General features: G+C 52.2%; 1 protein-coding gene across 2 annotated transcripts in view; it reads right to left on the bottom strand.

The window, feature by feature from the left end:
• The window catches only part of LOC143986935 (lysocardiolipin acyltransferase 1-like), a 149,191-nt gene that overhangs the window by 107,276 nt on the left and 27,386 nt on the right, over positions 1–14,529 (bottom strand). For both annotated transcript variants that reach the window (XM_077485345.1, XM_077485344.1), the window contains exon 4: positions 12,859–13,005. In XM_077485345.1, coding sequence (XP_077341471.1) covers positions 12,859–13,005 — 147 coding nt within the window. The remainder of the gene's footprint in view (positions 1–12,858; positions 13,006–14,529) is intronic.

The raw sequence follows: 14,529 nt of genomic DNA, 5'->3' as shown, positions 1-14,529 counted from the left end.
GCTCTCTCCTCTCCTCACGTCTGATCCTTCCAGTGAACGCTCTCCTCTCCTCACATGTCTGGTCCTTTCACTGAGCTCTCTTTCTCCTCTCCTCACATGTCTGGTCCTTCCAGTGAGCGCTCTCTCCTCTCCTCTCCTCACATGGCTGGTCCTTCCAGTGAGCTCTCTCTCCTCATGTCTGATCATTCCAGTGAGTGCTCTCTCCTCTCTTCACATGTCTGGTCCTTCCAGTGAGCGCTCTCTCCCCTCATGTCTGGTCCTTCCAGTGAGCGCTCTCTCCTCTCATGTCTGGTCCTTCCAGTGAGCGCTCTCTCCCCTCATGTCTGGTCCTTCCAGGGAGCACTCTCTCCTCTTCTCACATGGCTGGTCCTTCCAGTGAGCTCTCTCTCTCCTCATGTCTGGTCCTTCCAGTGATCGCTCTCTCCTCTCCTCATGTCTGATCCTTCCAATGAGCACTCTCCTCTCCTCACATGTCTGATCCTTCCAATGAGCGCTCTCCCCTTTCCTCACGTCTGGTCCTTCCAGTGAGCGCTCTCTCCTCTCTTCACATGTCTGGTCCTTTCAGTGAGCGCTCTCTCCTCACATGTCTGGTCCTTCCAGTGAGCGCTGTCTCCTCTCCTCACATGTCTGATAATTGTAATTCTGGTCATGGTGAAGCGCTGTCACTGAGGTAGGAGCCGTGCTTGTATCGGTACACAGGGTTCTTTTCCAGAAAAATCCATTCTGCTCAGAATAACTCTCCTCTGAAGAGATAAGTGCGGATCATTCAGAGCTTTGGCTGGGAGTTAATGGATTTACCGCTCTTCATTTCTAGGAAGAAGCTCAATTATCCAAAAACGACTAAACCCACAAATGGCGACCAGCAAGGAGCTGAACTGAACGAGGAGTCCACAAAACGATGCAGTGAGCGATCGCCATAACGAGAACACACTGTGCATCATCACTGACCAACCAGAGCACATCCTACCAATCACATTCCTGTACAGAGGACAGGGCTGCCATGCCGGTCCTCTTCTGATAATGCTAGTTGCCTGGCACAGACCCAGAAGAAGCATGCAGCAAATAAAAAGTTAGGACTCAATGACTCTCAAAGTAACTGAGCCAATGCTTCGGCATGACAGCCAAGCAACCAGCGTCTTCAAAGGGCAGATCAGCAATGGCGACCTCTGATCTTTCACGGCAGGCTTACTTTAATGTGAACCTCTGCTTTGTCCATGTAAAACTTCAAGGGTTCTTACGCATGGGCCGGCTGAGCCTGTTCAGCATAGGTGCCTGCGTATTTCCTGCACCTGGGCAGCCCACGGCTTGCCACTGACCCGAATGGCCGTGCACTGCTGTACTCTGGTATATGGCGGTGCTATCGTGAACACGAGTACAGCGTATAGGCCTGATCCCTGTCCAGGAGTAACAGAAGGTTCAGAGCGGCAGCTGAACTGCCAATAGGAAGCCAGCATTGGATACCAGCAGCACACTGACTTCCTATGTGAGAAGAAAGAGGGTGCAGCGTTAAAAAATGGGAATTTTTTTTTTACCTGTAAAATCCAATTCCTGGAGTACATACCAGAACACGAAGCATCTTCATATCTACGACAATAGGGTTATGCGGCCACCTACAGGTGATTGGACACTGGCAAAACTAAAGGGAATCCCCTCTTAGACATAACCCCTCCCCAGTAGGCAGGACTTCAGGTTTGTAGCAAGCCATAAACCACACCACAGGGAGGAGGGATCTCCATGTCCTTCGTCCTTACAACAAATCCTCCATCCCTTTAGCGTACATTACGGGAGCAGCGTTATTAATCCTTACTATCATGGATGTCACAAAGCACTGAACATGGTGGAAGGGCAACAAGCCAACAGGGCCTAAAATAACAGAAACAAGAAAGAACCTCACGCAGCAGACTGCAGAATAATGCGACCAAAGGTGGCCTCCTCAGTGGCTCTAACATTCACCTGATAATGTTTTGTAAAAGTCTGATGACGGGTGGCCCAGGAGGCACCTACACCCCTGGTAGAATGAGCCCTCACCAAAAAAGGTGGAACCTTCTCTTTTAAACTCTAAGCTTCATAAATCCAAAAGGGAAATAGTAGATTTTAAAGCCAAAGGACCCTCCTTTTGGGCCCCAGAGGGCACACGGGGAATCGAAACACTAAATTGTGACATATGACTTCTGGTAACTCCTAATGGTATGAAGAACATGAGATGTGTATAGAGCCTTGTCCCCCGACTGAGGCTGAGGACTAAGGGAAGGCAATCTAATATCTAGGCTGAGATGGAAGGCAAAAAAGGCCAATAACCAGCTTGTCACATTGGAGAACCAGGAATGATCCCTTCCAGCAAAGGACTGCCAGTTCCCAAATCCCACTAGCCAAAGTACGGCAACTAGAAACATCCATCAAAAGAACCAAGGAAGGTCCCAAATGGGCTCAAATATTTCTGTAAAACAGAATGAACCAAACTGACATCCCGCAGAGTCAGCGGCGGTCTGACTGGAGGAGCAATTCACTGGACACCCTGTACCAAGGCACACACCAAGGAATGAGAAGAAACTGTCCTCCAAGAAATGACTACCAAGGATGACATCTGACCATTGATCATACCCAAGGCCAGTCACAGATCCACCACCATTTGGAGAAAAGCCAAGATCGGCCGACAACAAACCTGCGAAGATGAAAACACCCGGCATCACCGCAGGTAGTATAAGATTTCCAAGTCCTGTGCTAAATCTTCCTCGAAGAAGCCTTCCTATCTTTTCAAAGTATAGAAACAACTGAATCAGAGAACCCTCCATCTAGTCCAGTTCGGTTCAGACATTGCTTCTTGTTTAAAGGTAACTGCAAGCTGCTGTCAGAACCGGGATCTGAACTCACAACCCCCGCTGCGTTCCGGCAGTGGCTCTTCTTGCTGTGCCACCTGAGATGCCGGACAGCTCCCTGACTGACCCTTTGGACTTTATTGTCTTGTCTCTTTTTTCGGGTGAACCTTGAACTCTTTGCTCCTCCCATGAACTTCTTGATTTAGGCCATGTCTCTACACTTCCTGTTTGACAGATTGTTCTGCTCCCTCCAGCTGATATTTTTCTCCTTTGCGCAGCTGTCCCTATCACCACTACCACTTGTTACCGACCTTTGGCTTGTTCCTCAACTATGCTTGTGCTTGATCCTTACATGCAACCACTTGTTACCGACCTTTTGCTTGTTTACGGACTACGCTTCTGTTTGATCCCTACCTGCTATATCTGCTACTGGACCCTGGCTTGCTCACCTCCTGGTGGGGCGATCCTAAGAACTGTGACCTGGTACCAAACACACAGCAAAACCCATGCACCGTATCAGGAGTTCTGGTGAATACCGGTTAGTACTTACACTCCGCACCTTGGCTGAGCCCGTGTCATGCACCAGGGTGACCTGTTTGTGTACTTATCCAGCTGGTCATTGGGAGTCCCTCTACTGCTGTAGCTACTGGTCTCCAAGTCTGAGCCTGACCGTGACAGCTGCCTTTAATTTGCTAACGTGTTGTCACCTTGCATCAATGGTTTACAGTGCTGACAAGGGCTGCCAAGACATCCAGACTCATTCTGGAGTCCCAGTAGACACTGATAGTGCCCCTCACAAAGCCCAGTCCATCAACCTTGGATGACCATTACTAAAATGGTATCTGAAGACTTCCTTTGCTAGATGTATTAAGGCAAGTCTTGTCACGATGAGGTTTGTAAGCAATGAGTGTTCCATATTAGTCTTTACATATCCTTCAATGGAGAACTCCACCCAAGACTAACAAGAAAGAGATCCTCAGATATGAGATTTCATCCCCCTGGGTTGGTTACGACACGTGTGAATGAAGATAAGATCTACAACATGGATAATCATCTGCGGGTACACACCCATTCCCGTTATTGTAATATTGGGCTGTCTGCCAGCCCTGACAGTTACCGGCTGTTATATTGCGTCTGATCCTTCTACATACCTAAGCCGATTCCTTCCCTGTCCCCTCCTGGGCCTTGTACCGGTCCTTCTGGTGGACCCTCCCCCTATATTAGTATGCTGGGCACCCGCAGGATTGTGAGTTTAGATACTAATTTAAAGGGACCCTGTCACTTTGATCATTCATTTTTGCACATAGGTCTCACCCCCTCAATGGCACGGGTACTTACCCAGCCACGGGCTCTACATAAATAGAGAAGGTGATGGTGTCCTTTTAAAGACTTAAAAGGCTCAACAAGAAGGACCTCATACACTGCAATAGCATATGGAAGTGATGAGGACACCCAGGTACAGGAGATCACATGACTCTTGCTGGGGATAACCTTACAGGGTTTAGGGAGTAGCAGGGGGGTGGGGGTGGGGGGCAGTGAAGGTAAGGCAACTATGTACAGCTAGTGGGGCCACCAATAAAGTCTACCAGATGCCGAGCCCAACTGACTTCAATTTAATTGAGCTGAATACATTCCAGATGTATCCAATCCAAAAGGGGGCAATGTCTTAGATCAGGGATATGCAATTAGCGGACCTCCAGCTGTTGCAGAACTACAAGTCCCATGAGGCATAGCAAGACTGACAGCCATGAGCATGCCACCCAGAGGCAGAGGCATGATGGGACTTGTAGTTTTGCAACAGCTGGAGGTCCGCTAATTGCATATCCCTGTCTTAGATAGTAGCGTTTCTTCAGGAAGCAGCCAGAGTAGAAAACCCAGTCCCCTGATAGCATGCTCCGCGTGGAATTAGTGGACTCTCTGCAGAGGTCCAACATGCCCTCTGCCAAGTCAGACCTATAACTCTGCAAACAGCTAATGACCTGAGCCGATTGCAGAGCTTTAGGTCTGACTGAGGGGGGGGGGGGTGGCTGGCTCTGGGACCTGTGAACATGGGGACTTCATCTTTCTGCTGGTTCTGAGACCTGGGAACACTGGAACTTTGTCTTTCTGCTGGCTCTGGAACCAAGAACCCCCCCATCTTTCTGCTGGCTCTTCACCCGGGAACACTGGAACACCATCTTTCTGCTGGCTCTGGGACCACTGGAACCCTGTCCTTCTGCTGGCTCTGGACCTGGGAACACTGGAACCTCATCTTTCTGCTGGCTCTGGACCTGGGAACACTGGAACCTCATCTTTCTGCTGGCTCTGGACCTGGGAACACTGAAACCTTTATCTTTCTGCTGGCTCTAGATCTGGGAACAGTGGACCCTCCTCTTTCTACTGGCTCTGGAACCTGGGAAGACTGGACCATCGTCCTCCTGCCGGCTCAGATTCCGGTCATTCAGAGAAGGTTGGTTCCTGCCAGTTGCAGGACTGACCTCTCAGGGCAGATCAGCAGGAGACAAATGAGAGGGACTCTGCAGGTAGTCCATGTTCCTGAGTGGGACTACCTGGGATGAAATGGTATCAGTCCATATTCTGTTCAGAGGGGCCCTTTAATAAATGAGTGACTTTCATTTGAACACGACCAGTAACATTTTTTTATTTTCTGAGTTGGAGCCAATTGGCAGCTGGTTGACGTTCGCCCCGCGTTCCTCCCCTCTGGGGATCCCAGCAGTAGCCTTAAACAAACACACATTTCATCTTGGCAGACTTTGTTTTGGAGGGACTTCAGAGATGGAAAGAGATACAAATACCGTTTACCGATCTTTGAAAAGTCGCAGCGTTTGAAGTGGGAGATAAAAATACAAGACGAGTCGTTTCTAACCCATAAACCCGATCCCAGCAGCGATGAACCATTCCATTCAGAAGACAACGGCGGGAGAGATTGTGAACAGATGTGTCCGAGGACCCAAAAATGTCCTAAAATAGAAAGTGGAAAATATGGATAGAAATGTCCGAGGAGCAGAATTAGATCTGTCTGGGTGAAGGGTCAGTTCATCATATGGAAGGTATGAGGGGGGGGGGGCAGGGATCTGTCAGTGATGGGCCAACACACCGTATGGAAATTCTCAGGGGGGCTGGATATCTGGCAGACTGAGGAGTCAGTACTTCGTATGGAAGGTGTAGGGGGTCAGGCCATTGCTTCGAGATATGTTCCCGTTCCTTTCATGGTTTATGGTGCTCCAACCCACCTTGGGGTCTTCAAATTACCCCTTCAAAATGTCAAACAAATGAAAGAAGACCTGTACTGTGGAAGCTGTGCCCAAAAAAGACAAGCAGCCCAAAAAAGACCAGTCACCAGCATTGTCTGGTCTCCCTGAAGCTTATATTTCCCCTATTGCTGACTAACCATAATAACCAGCGGGGAAATGAAGCAGAAGGAGAGGAGGAGAAAGCACAGATACACAGAATAGATGAAGCAGGGAGATTCTTGCACTGCAGATCCTCAAGCACAGCTCCCCTTCCAGCAAGGGGAACCATGATCAACACAGCAGTGACATCACCAAATCTGGGGAGACTAGCAGTCAGGGGCAGCAGTGCCTTAGATACTCTCACACTGCAGATATACAGCTCCGATCAGAAAGTGCACTGATATAAGACGGGTCCAGGAACGGGAAGTGCACCGATATAAGGAGTGCCTAGGCACAGGAAGTGCACCGATATAAGGAGTGCCCAGACACAGGAAGTGCACCGATATAAGGAGTGCCCAGACACAGGAAGTGCACCGATATAAGGAGTGCCTAGGCACAGGAAGTGCACCGATATATGGAGTGCCTAGGCACAGGAAGTGCACCGATATAAGGAGTGCCCAGACACAGGAAGTGCACCGATAAAAGGAGTGCCTAGGCACAGGAAGTGCACTGATATTTATTAGGAGGAATTGTAGAAAGGTAGATTTTCAGGGTGGTACTCAGGCACAGTTCCCATCTCTAGACATTCCCAAGAAGATGACAGATCTTCCCTTTGATAACCAATCAGGAGAAGAAGAATCTTGGAAGATTAATGGTGAGGACCAATTACAGAACCTCCAGGGCAGAGATCTTGCTCCGACAGTCCTCACTCGGGCTGGCCATACACTGCACACATTCTGGTCGCTTCCCGATGAAATGTGATCAGTGAGCGGCCGTCTTGCTCCTCTCCTGGCTGATATCTTTCAATTGAAAAGTCAGCTGATCAGTGCCTGGATCCAATAAAAAGCAGCCACTCTACGGGCGTTCTGACAGACGGCAGGGCTGGTCTTGTTCAGGCACTTCCTGTTATAAAAGGTGACAACACCTCTCTGCCTTCTAATTCTGCTCCAGCCTGTCACACGGGCTTCTGATGGAGGCTATAAGCAGCCGCTTCAAGGAACATTACACTGGTGTCACCATCAGGAAATCCAACCTGAGAAATGCCAGGCAGCCATTGCTGAAGCATGTCGAGACTGGAAGTGGCTAAAAAGAGGCTGCAGTAAATTAGCAGCACTGAGATGTAATAAAGCAGGTGTCTCAAACTGGCGGCCCTCCAGCTGTTGCAAAACTACAAGTCCCATCATGCCTCTGGCTGTGGGAATCATGCTTGTAACTGTCAGCCTTGCAATGCCTCATGGGAGTTGTAGTTTTGCAACAGCTGGGGGGCCTCCAGTTTGAGACCCCCTGTAATAAAGGATAAAAAGAGTGAATAGAGGGATTCTTCCTTAAAGAAATGCAATTATGACATCATCTCTCACACTTCATGGACATTTCCCGTACGGACCGCTTCATGTGGCGATATAATTGGCTTTTCGTAAGATAAACAATCAACCCGTTACTTTGTTATTTGGGAAGAACTCGTCTTTCTTTTGGCAACATTTTGCAACTATTTTTTTTTTCCTCCAAAAAAAAAAAGGGGGGGGGGGGGGGGGGGAATTCCTCGAACACTAAACTGAGGGCCGGACACTCAGACAGCGAACAACTTGTGGATGAATCTGGTGTCAGCCGAGGTCTGAGATCTACCAGATAGAAAAACGTGTGAAGAGCGGACCGCGGGCCGCAAATCTGGGAAGCAGAGGCTGAAAAGCCCAAGAGATCTGCTGGCCGGAGCTCCGAAAAGGGGGAAGGGGAAGCCCTAGGAATGAGCGGTGTCATCCGCCTGGCAATGTGGAGCGGGAGGCACCTGAAGGGAGGACAATAAGGGACTGGCGAATAGAAGCCGGATAGTCTAGAAGACAAAGGGAAGCTCAATATCTTTATTGAAGTGGAAGGAAGAGAGAGAGACCACCTTGGGTAGAGGGGAAGGTCTTGGCCCCACGATTGTCCTGAGTGATATGGCCATCAGCTGCGAGAAACTCCAAAAAGACATAATGGGCAGGAGGAAGGCGACTATCCATGAGAGGTCTTCTATGAGGAGATCTCTAATCCGAGTGACACCGAGAAGGTTTCTGGAAAAGGACAGACAAGCCAGAAATCTGTCCCTTAAGGGAGGTCACAGCCAAGCGCTCGATAGACCAGACTGAAGAAAAGCCAAGATACGGGTGACAGAACATTCCCTGGGACTCGGACATCTTTCCTCACACCCGATGAAGAAGACCTTCCATGTAGATCTTTATGGAAGTCGATTTTCTCCCTCTGGGTGAGGTTAGGGTGATCATATCACATGTTCCCCTTTCCATCTGGAATATGGGTCCAATTGCCATCAAATCTAGTCTACTTAGAGAAGGCCATGGCCGGTCTGCCAACAGTCTGTGTACTGCGTCCTTCTGAAACAATCCGGTGCGATGAGAATCACGGGAATCCTTACGTCCTCCACTTCTACAACAAGCGATGGAGCGGCAGCTTGTGGTGTCTGTTTCAGCCACCATGTTTATCCCAATATGGGGGTTCCGTTCGTGGAGCGTAGATGCTGGCAGCCGCCATGCTTATCCCAGTACGGGGGTTCTGCTAGTACAGTGTAGACTCCGATAGCCGCCATGTTTATCCCAGTACAGGGTGACCATTGGTAGAGTGTAGACGTTGGCAGCCACCAGGTTTATCCCAGTACGGGGGTTCCGTTGGTAGAGTGTAGACTCTGGAAACCACCATGTTGTCCCAGTACGGGGGTTCCATTAGTAGTGTAGATGCTGGAAACCACCATGTTGCCCCAGTACCGGGGTTTCATTAGTAGAGTGTAGATGCTGGAAACCACCATGTTGCCCCAGTACGGGGGTTTCATTAGTAGAGTGTAGATGCTGGAAACCACCATGTTGCCCCAGTACGGGGGTTTCATTAGTAGAGTGTAGATGCTGGAAACCACCATGTTGCCCCAGTACCGGGGTTTCATTAGTAGAGTGTAGATGCTGGAAACCACCATGTTGCCCCAGTACCGGGGTTTCATTAGTAGAGTGTAGATGCTGGAAACCACCATGTTTTCCCAGTATGGGGGTTTCATTAGTAGAGTGTAGATGCTGGAAACCACCATGTTGTCCCAGTACAGGGGTTTCATTAGTAGAGTGTAGATGCTGGAAACCACCATGTTGTCCCAGTACAGGGGTTTCATTAGTAGAGTGTAGATGCTGGAAACCACCATGTTGTCCCAGTACAGGGGTTTCATTAGTAGAGTGTAGATGCTGGAAACCACCATGTTGCCCCAGTACCGGGGTTTCATTAGTAGAGTGTAGATGCTGGAAACCACCATGTTTTCCCAGTACGGGGGTTCCATTAGTAGAGTGTAGATGGTGGAAACCACCATGTTGCCCCAGTACAGGGGTTTCATTAGTAGAGTGTAGATGCTGGAAACCACCATGTTTTCCCAGTATGGGGGTTTCATTAGTAGAGTGTAGATGCTGGAAACCACCATGTTGCCCCAGTACAGGGGTTTCATTAGTAGAGTGTAGATGCTGGAAACCACCATGTTGTCCCAGTACGGGGGTTTCATTAGTAGAGTGTAGATGCTGGAAACCACCATGTTGCCCCAGTACAGGGGTTTCATTAGTAGAGTGTAGATGCTGGAAACCACCATGTTTTCCCAGTACGGGGGTTCCATTAGTAGAGTGTAGATGGTGGAAACCACCATGTTGCCCCAGTACAGGGGTTTCATTAGTAGAGTGTAGATGCTGGAAACCACCATGTTTTCCCAGTATGGGGGTTTCATTAGTAGAGTGTAGATGCTGGAAACCACCATGTTGCCCCAGTACAGGGGTTTCATTAGTAGAGTGTAGATGCTGGAAACCACCATGTTGTCCCAGTACGGGGGTTTCATTAGTAGAGTGTAGATGCTGGAAACCACCATGTTGCCCCAGTACAGGGGTTTCATTAGTAGAGTGTAGACTCTGGAAACCACCATGTTGTCCCAGTATGGGGGTTCCGTTGGTAGAGTGTAGATGCTGGAAACCGCCATGTTTTCCCAGTATGGGGGTTTCATTAGTAGAGTGTAGATGCTGGAAACCACCATGTTGCCCCAGTACGGGGGTTCCATTAGTAGAGTGTAGACTCTGGAAACCACCATGTTGTCCCAGTATGGGGGTTCCGTTGGTAGAGTGTAGATGCTGGAAACCGCCATGTTGTCCCAGTACAGGAGCTCCATTAGTAGAGTGTAGATGCTGGAAACTGCCATGTTGTCCCAGTACGGGGGTTCCATTAGTAGAGTGTAGATGCTGGAAACCCCCATGTTTATCCCAGTACAGGGGTTCCGATGGTAATGTGGAAAGGCTGGAAGCTGTCATGTTTATCCCAGTACATGGGTTCTGTTGGTAGAGTGTAGACCCTGGCACCCACCATGTTTATCACAGTATGGGGGTTCGGTCAGTGGAGTGTAGACACTGGCAGCCGTCATGTTTATCCCAGTACAGGGTGACCGTTGGTAGAGTGTAGACGCTGGGTGCCCTGTGTCAGTCTCCTATACATAACACAACACCTTCCTATAATCTGCTTTTAGTAAATAGTGATAATTAGTCTCAGGGAGGAGGAGTCAGGGGGCGGAGAGTTAATAATACGATGATGTCACATTGACGTGACGTCTCTCCCACCTGCAGGAGACAGGAGACGAGAAGAAAAAGGGGATCCCCAATGCTGCACATCTATTTAGTGCAGTGATGAAAGAGACAACCTCAGCCTGGATTTCCGCCAGCCCACGTCTCCAACATGCTTTGCTCCTCCCCCAGAGCTTAATCGCGATTAAACTGTGTGGGGGTGGGGAGAAACGCGTTGGTCGCGTGGCCTGGCAGGAGTCCAGGCTGAGGTCTCTTCCATCGCTACACTATATGCCTGGATGTGCGGCATTGGGGATCCCTTTTTTCCACTCTTCAGCGGGCACAGGAGCGGGGGGGCTCCATTCCACAATCCCCATCGCTCCCCCCAGCATAAGAGTCTGAAGGGCACACTAATCTTCCATGGGTTGCAGGAGACGGGTAGCAGCGTGAGAACATCTCCTGATCCCGACTCCTGGCTGTGCGGATTTGTCTGCTCGCCCCGCGCTCTGTGTGATCGGGGGATGAGAATAATCTGCCTACATAAAATGATGGGATCCGTCAGGGGGAGCCACATGGAGGAGGCCAAATATTACCGCCAACAGTGGGGAGAACGTTTGTTTGAGGTGAAGGTTGGCGGGGGGGAGGGAGGGGGCGGGAAGGGGGCGGGGAGAACGTTTGTTTGGGGTGAAGGTTGGCGGGGAGCAGGGAGGGGGAGGGAAGGGGGGTGGGGAGAACGTTTGTTTGGGGTGAAGGTTGGCGGGGGGGAGGGAGGGGGCGGGAAGGGGGGTGGGGAGAACGTTTGTTTGGGGTGAAGGTTGGCGGGGGGGAGGGAGGGGGCGGGAAGGGGGGCGGGGAGAACGTTTGTTTGAGGTGAAGTTTGGCGGGGAGCAGGGAGGGGGAGGGAAGGGGGGTGGGGAGAACGTTTGTTTGGGGTGAAGGTTGGCGGGGGGGAGGGAGGGGGCGGGAAGGGGGGTGGGGAGAACGTTTGTTTGAGGTGAAGGTTGGCGGGGGGGAGGGAGGGGGCGGGAAGGGGGGCGGGGAGAACGTTTGTTTGAGGTGAAGTTTGGCGGGGAGCAGGGAGGGGGAGGGAAGGGGGGTGGGGAGAACGTTTGTTTGGGGTGAAGGTTGGTGGGGGGAGGGAGGGGGCGGGAAGGGGGGCGGGGAGAACGTTTGTTTGAGGTGAAGGTTGGCGGGGGGGAGGGAGGGGGCGGGAAGGGGGGTGGGGAGAACGTTTGTTTGAGGTGAAGGTTGGCGGGGGGGAGGGAGGGGGCGGGAAGAGGGGGCGGGGAGAACGTTTGTTTGGGGTGAAGGTTGGCAGGGGGGGAGGGAGGGACGGGAAGGGGGGGCGGGGAGAACGTTTGTTTGAGGTGAAGGTTGGCGGGGGGGAGGGAGGGGGCGGGAAGGGGGGCGGGGAGAACGTTTGTTTGGGGTGAAGGTTGGCGGGGGGAGGGAGGGGGCGGGAAGGGGGGCGGGGAGAACGTTTGTTTGAGGGGAAGGTTGGCGGGGGGGAGGGAGGGGGCGGGAAGGGGGGGCGGGGAGAACGTTTGTTTGGGGTGAAGGTTGGCAGGGGGGGAGGGAGGGACGGGAAGGGTGGCGGGGAGAACGTTTGTTTGGGGTGAAGGTTGGCGGGGGGAGGGAGGGGCGGGAAGGGGGGTGGGGAGAACGTTTGTTTGAGGTGAAGGTTGGCGGGGGGAGGGAGGGGGCGGGAAGGGGGGCGGGGAGAACGTTTGTTTGGGGTGAAGGTTGGCGGGGGGAGGGAGGGGGGCGGGAAGGGGAGAGCATTTGTTTGGGGTGAAGGTTGGTGGGGGAGGGGGGAATGGGAAGGAGGAGGATGGAGGAACTTCTCTCACATCCAAAGAACTTCTCCTGCAGAAGATTCCTTCACAAATCTCCCGGGACTCCATCCTCTTCTCTTATTGGTTCCCTGAGGTCTATTGAAGGAACGGTGCACCTTAAAGGGGAACTCCACCATATCTGAGCGCAACAAACTTCATTTGTCATATTTAAAGCAACCTCCCCCTCCCCCTCCGATGATGTCATGACCCAGTATGACAGGTGAGGCACACGGCTCCACCCACTGAAGGGAGGTCCACTCACCGGTCAGGTCGGTCCCCTCCGGGAAGAAGAGAAGTTGGAGTGGCTCTTTAATGTCACAGAAATAATCCAACATGGATTCAAAATGGCTTCTGTCCTCCTCCCACTTCCTGCGGATGAAGATGAAGGAGGCGACCTGCATCGCCCAACCTGCAATGAGAAGAAGACACAGTGAGGGTGGAGGAGGGGAGATGGGGGGGTCAGATATGAGGGGTGAGATCGGACAGGAGGGGGGGCGATCAGATATGAGGGGTGAGATAGGAGGGGGGGATCAGATATGAGGGGTGAGATCGGACAGGAGGGGGGGGTCAGATATGAGGGGTGAGATCGGACTGGGGGGGATCAGATATGAGGGGTGAGATCGGAAAGGAGGGGGGGGATCAGATATGAGGGGTGAGATCGGACAGGAGGGGGGGGATCAGATATGAGGGGTGAGATCGGACAGGAGGGGGGGGGGGGTCAGATATGAGGGGTGAGATCGGACAGGAGGGGGGGGAGATCAGATATGAGGGGTGAGATCGGACAGGAGGGGGGGGATCAGATATGAGGGGTGAGATCGGACAGGAAGGGGGGGGGGTCAGATATGAGGGGTGAGATCGGACAGGAGGGGGGGGGGTCAGATATGAGGGGTGAGATCGGACAGGAGGGGGGGAGATCAGATATGAGGGGTGAGATCGGACAGGAGGGGGGGGATCAGATATGAGGGGTGAGATCGGACAGGAAGGGGGGGGGGGTCAGATATGAGGGGTGAGATCGGACAGGAGGGGGGGGATTAGATATGAGGGGTAAGATCGGACAGGAGGGGGGGGGATCAGATATGAGGGGTGAGATCGGACAGGAGGGGGGGGATCAGATATGAGGGGTGAGATCGGACAGGAGGGGGGGATCAGATATGAGGGGTGAGATCGGACAGGAGGGGGGGGGATCAGATATGAGGGGTGAGATCGGACAGGAGGGGGGGGAGATCAGATATGAGGGGTGAGATCGGACAGGAGGGGGGGGATCAGATATGAGGGGTGAGATCGGACAGGAGGGGGGGGGTCAGATATGAGGGGTGAGATCGGACAGGAGGGAGGGGATCAGATATGAGGGGTGAGATCGGACAGGAGGGGGGATCAGATATGAGGGGTGAGATCGGACAGGAGGGGGGGGATCAGATATGAGGGGTGAGATCGGACAGGAGGGGGGGGATCAAATATGAGGGGTGAGATCGGACAGGAGGGGGGGGGAGATCAGATATGAGGGGTGAGATCGGACAGGAGGGGGGGGGGGTCATATATGAGGGGTGAGATCGGACAGGAGGGGGGGGATCAGATATGAGGGGTGAGATTGGACAGGAGGGGGGGGATCAGATATGAGGGGTGAGATCAGATATGAGGGGGGATATCGGACAGGAGGAGGGGGGGATCGGATATTAGGGGTGAGATCGGACAGGAGGGGGGGGATCAGATATGAGGGGTGAGATCGGACAGGAGGGGAATGAACGGAATGAGGGTCTCGGCAGAGGACTGAACACAATGAGGGTCCCGGCAGGTGAATGAACTGAATGAGGGTCTCGGCAGGGGAATGAACAGAATGAGGGTCTAGGCAGGTGAATGAACGGAATGAGGGTCTCGGCAGGGGAATGAACAGAATGAGGGCCTCGGCAGGGGAATGAACGGAATGAGGGTCTAG

This window comes from Lithobates pipiens, unplaced genomic scaffold, assembly GCF_037356315.1.
Source record: "Lithobates pipiens isolate NorthernLeopardFrog02 unplaced genomic scaffold, aLitPip1_a1.2 Scaffold_18, whole genome shotgun sequence".
In the NCBI taxonomy this organism is placed as follows: domain Eukaryota; kingdom Metazoa; phylum Chordata; class Amphibia; order Anura; family Ranidae; genus Lithobates; species Lithobates pipiens.
Note: the sequence above shows the minus strand (reverse complement) of the source record. Positions and strands in the feature narration are given on the sequence as shown.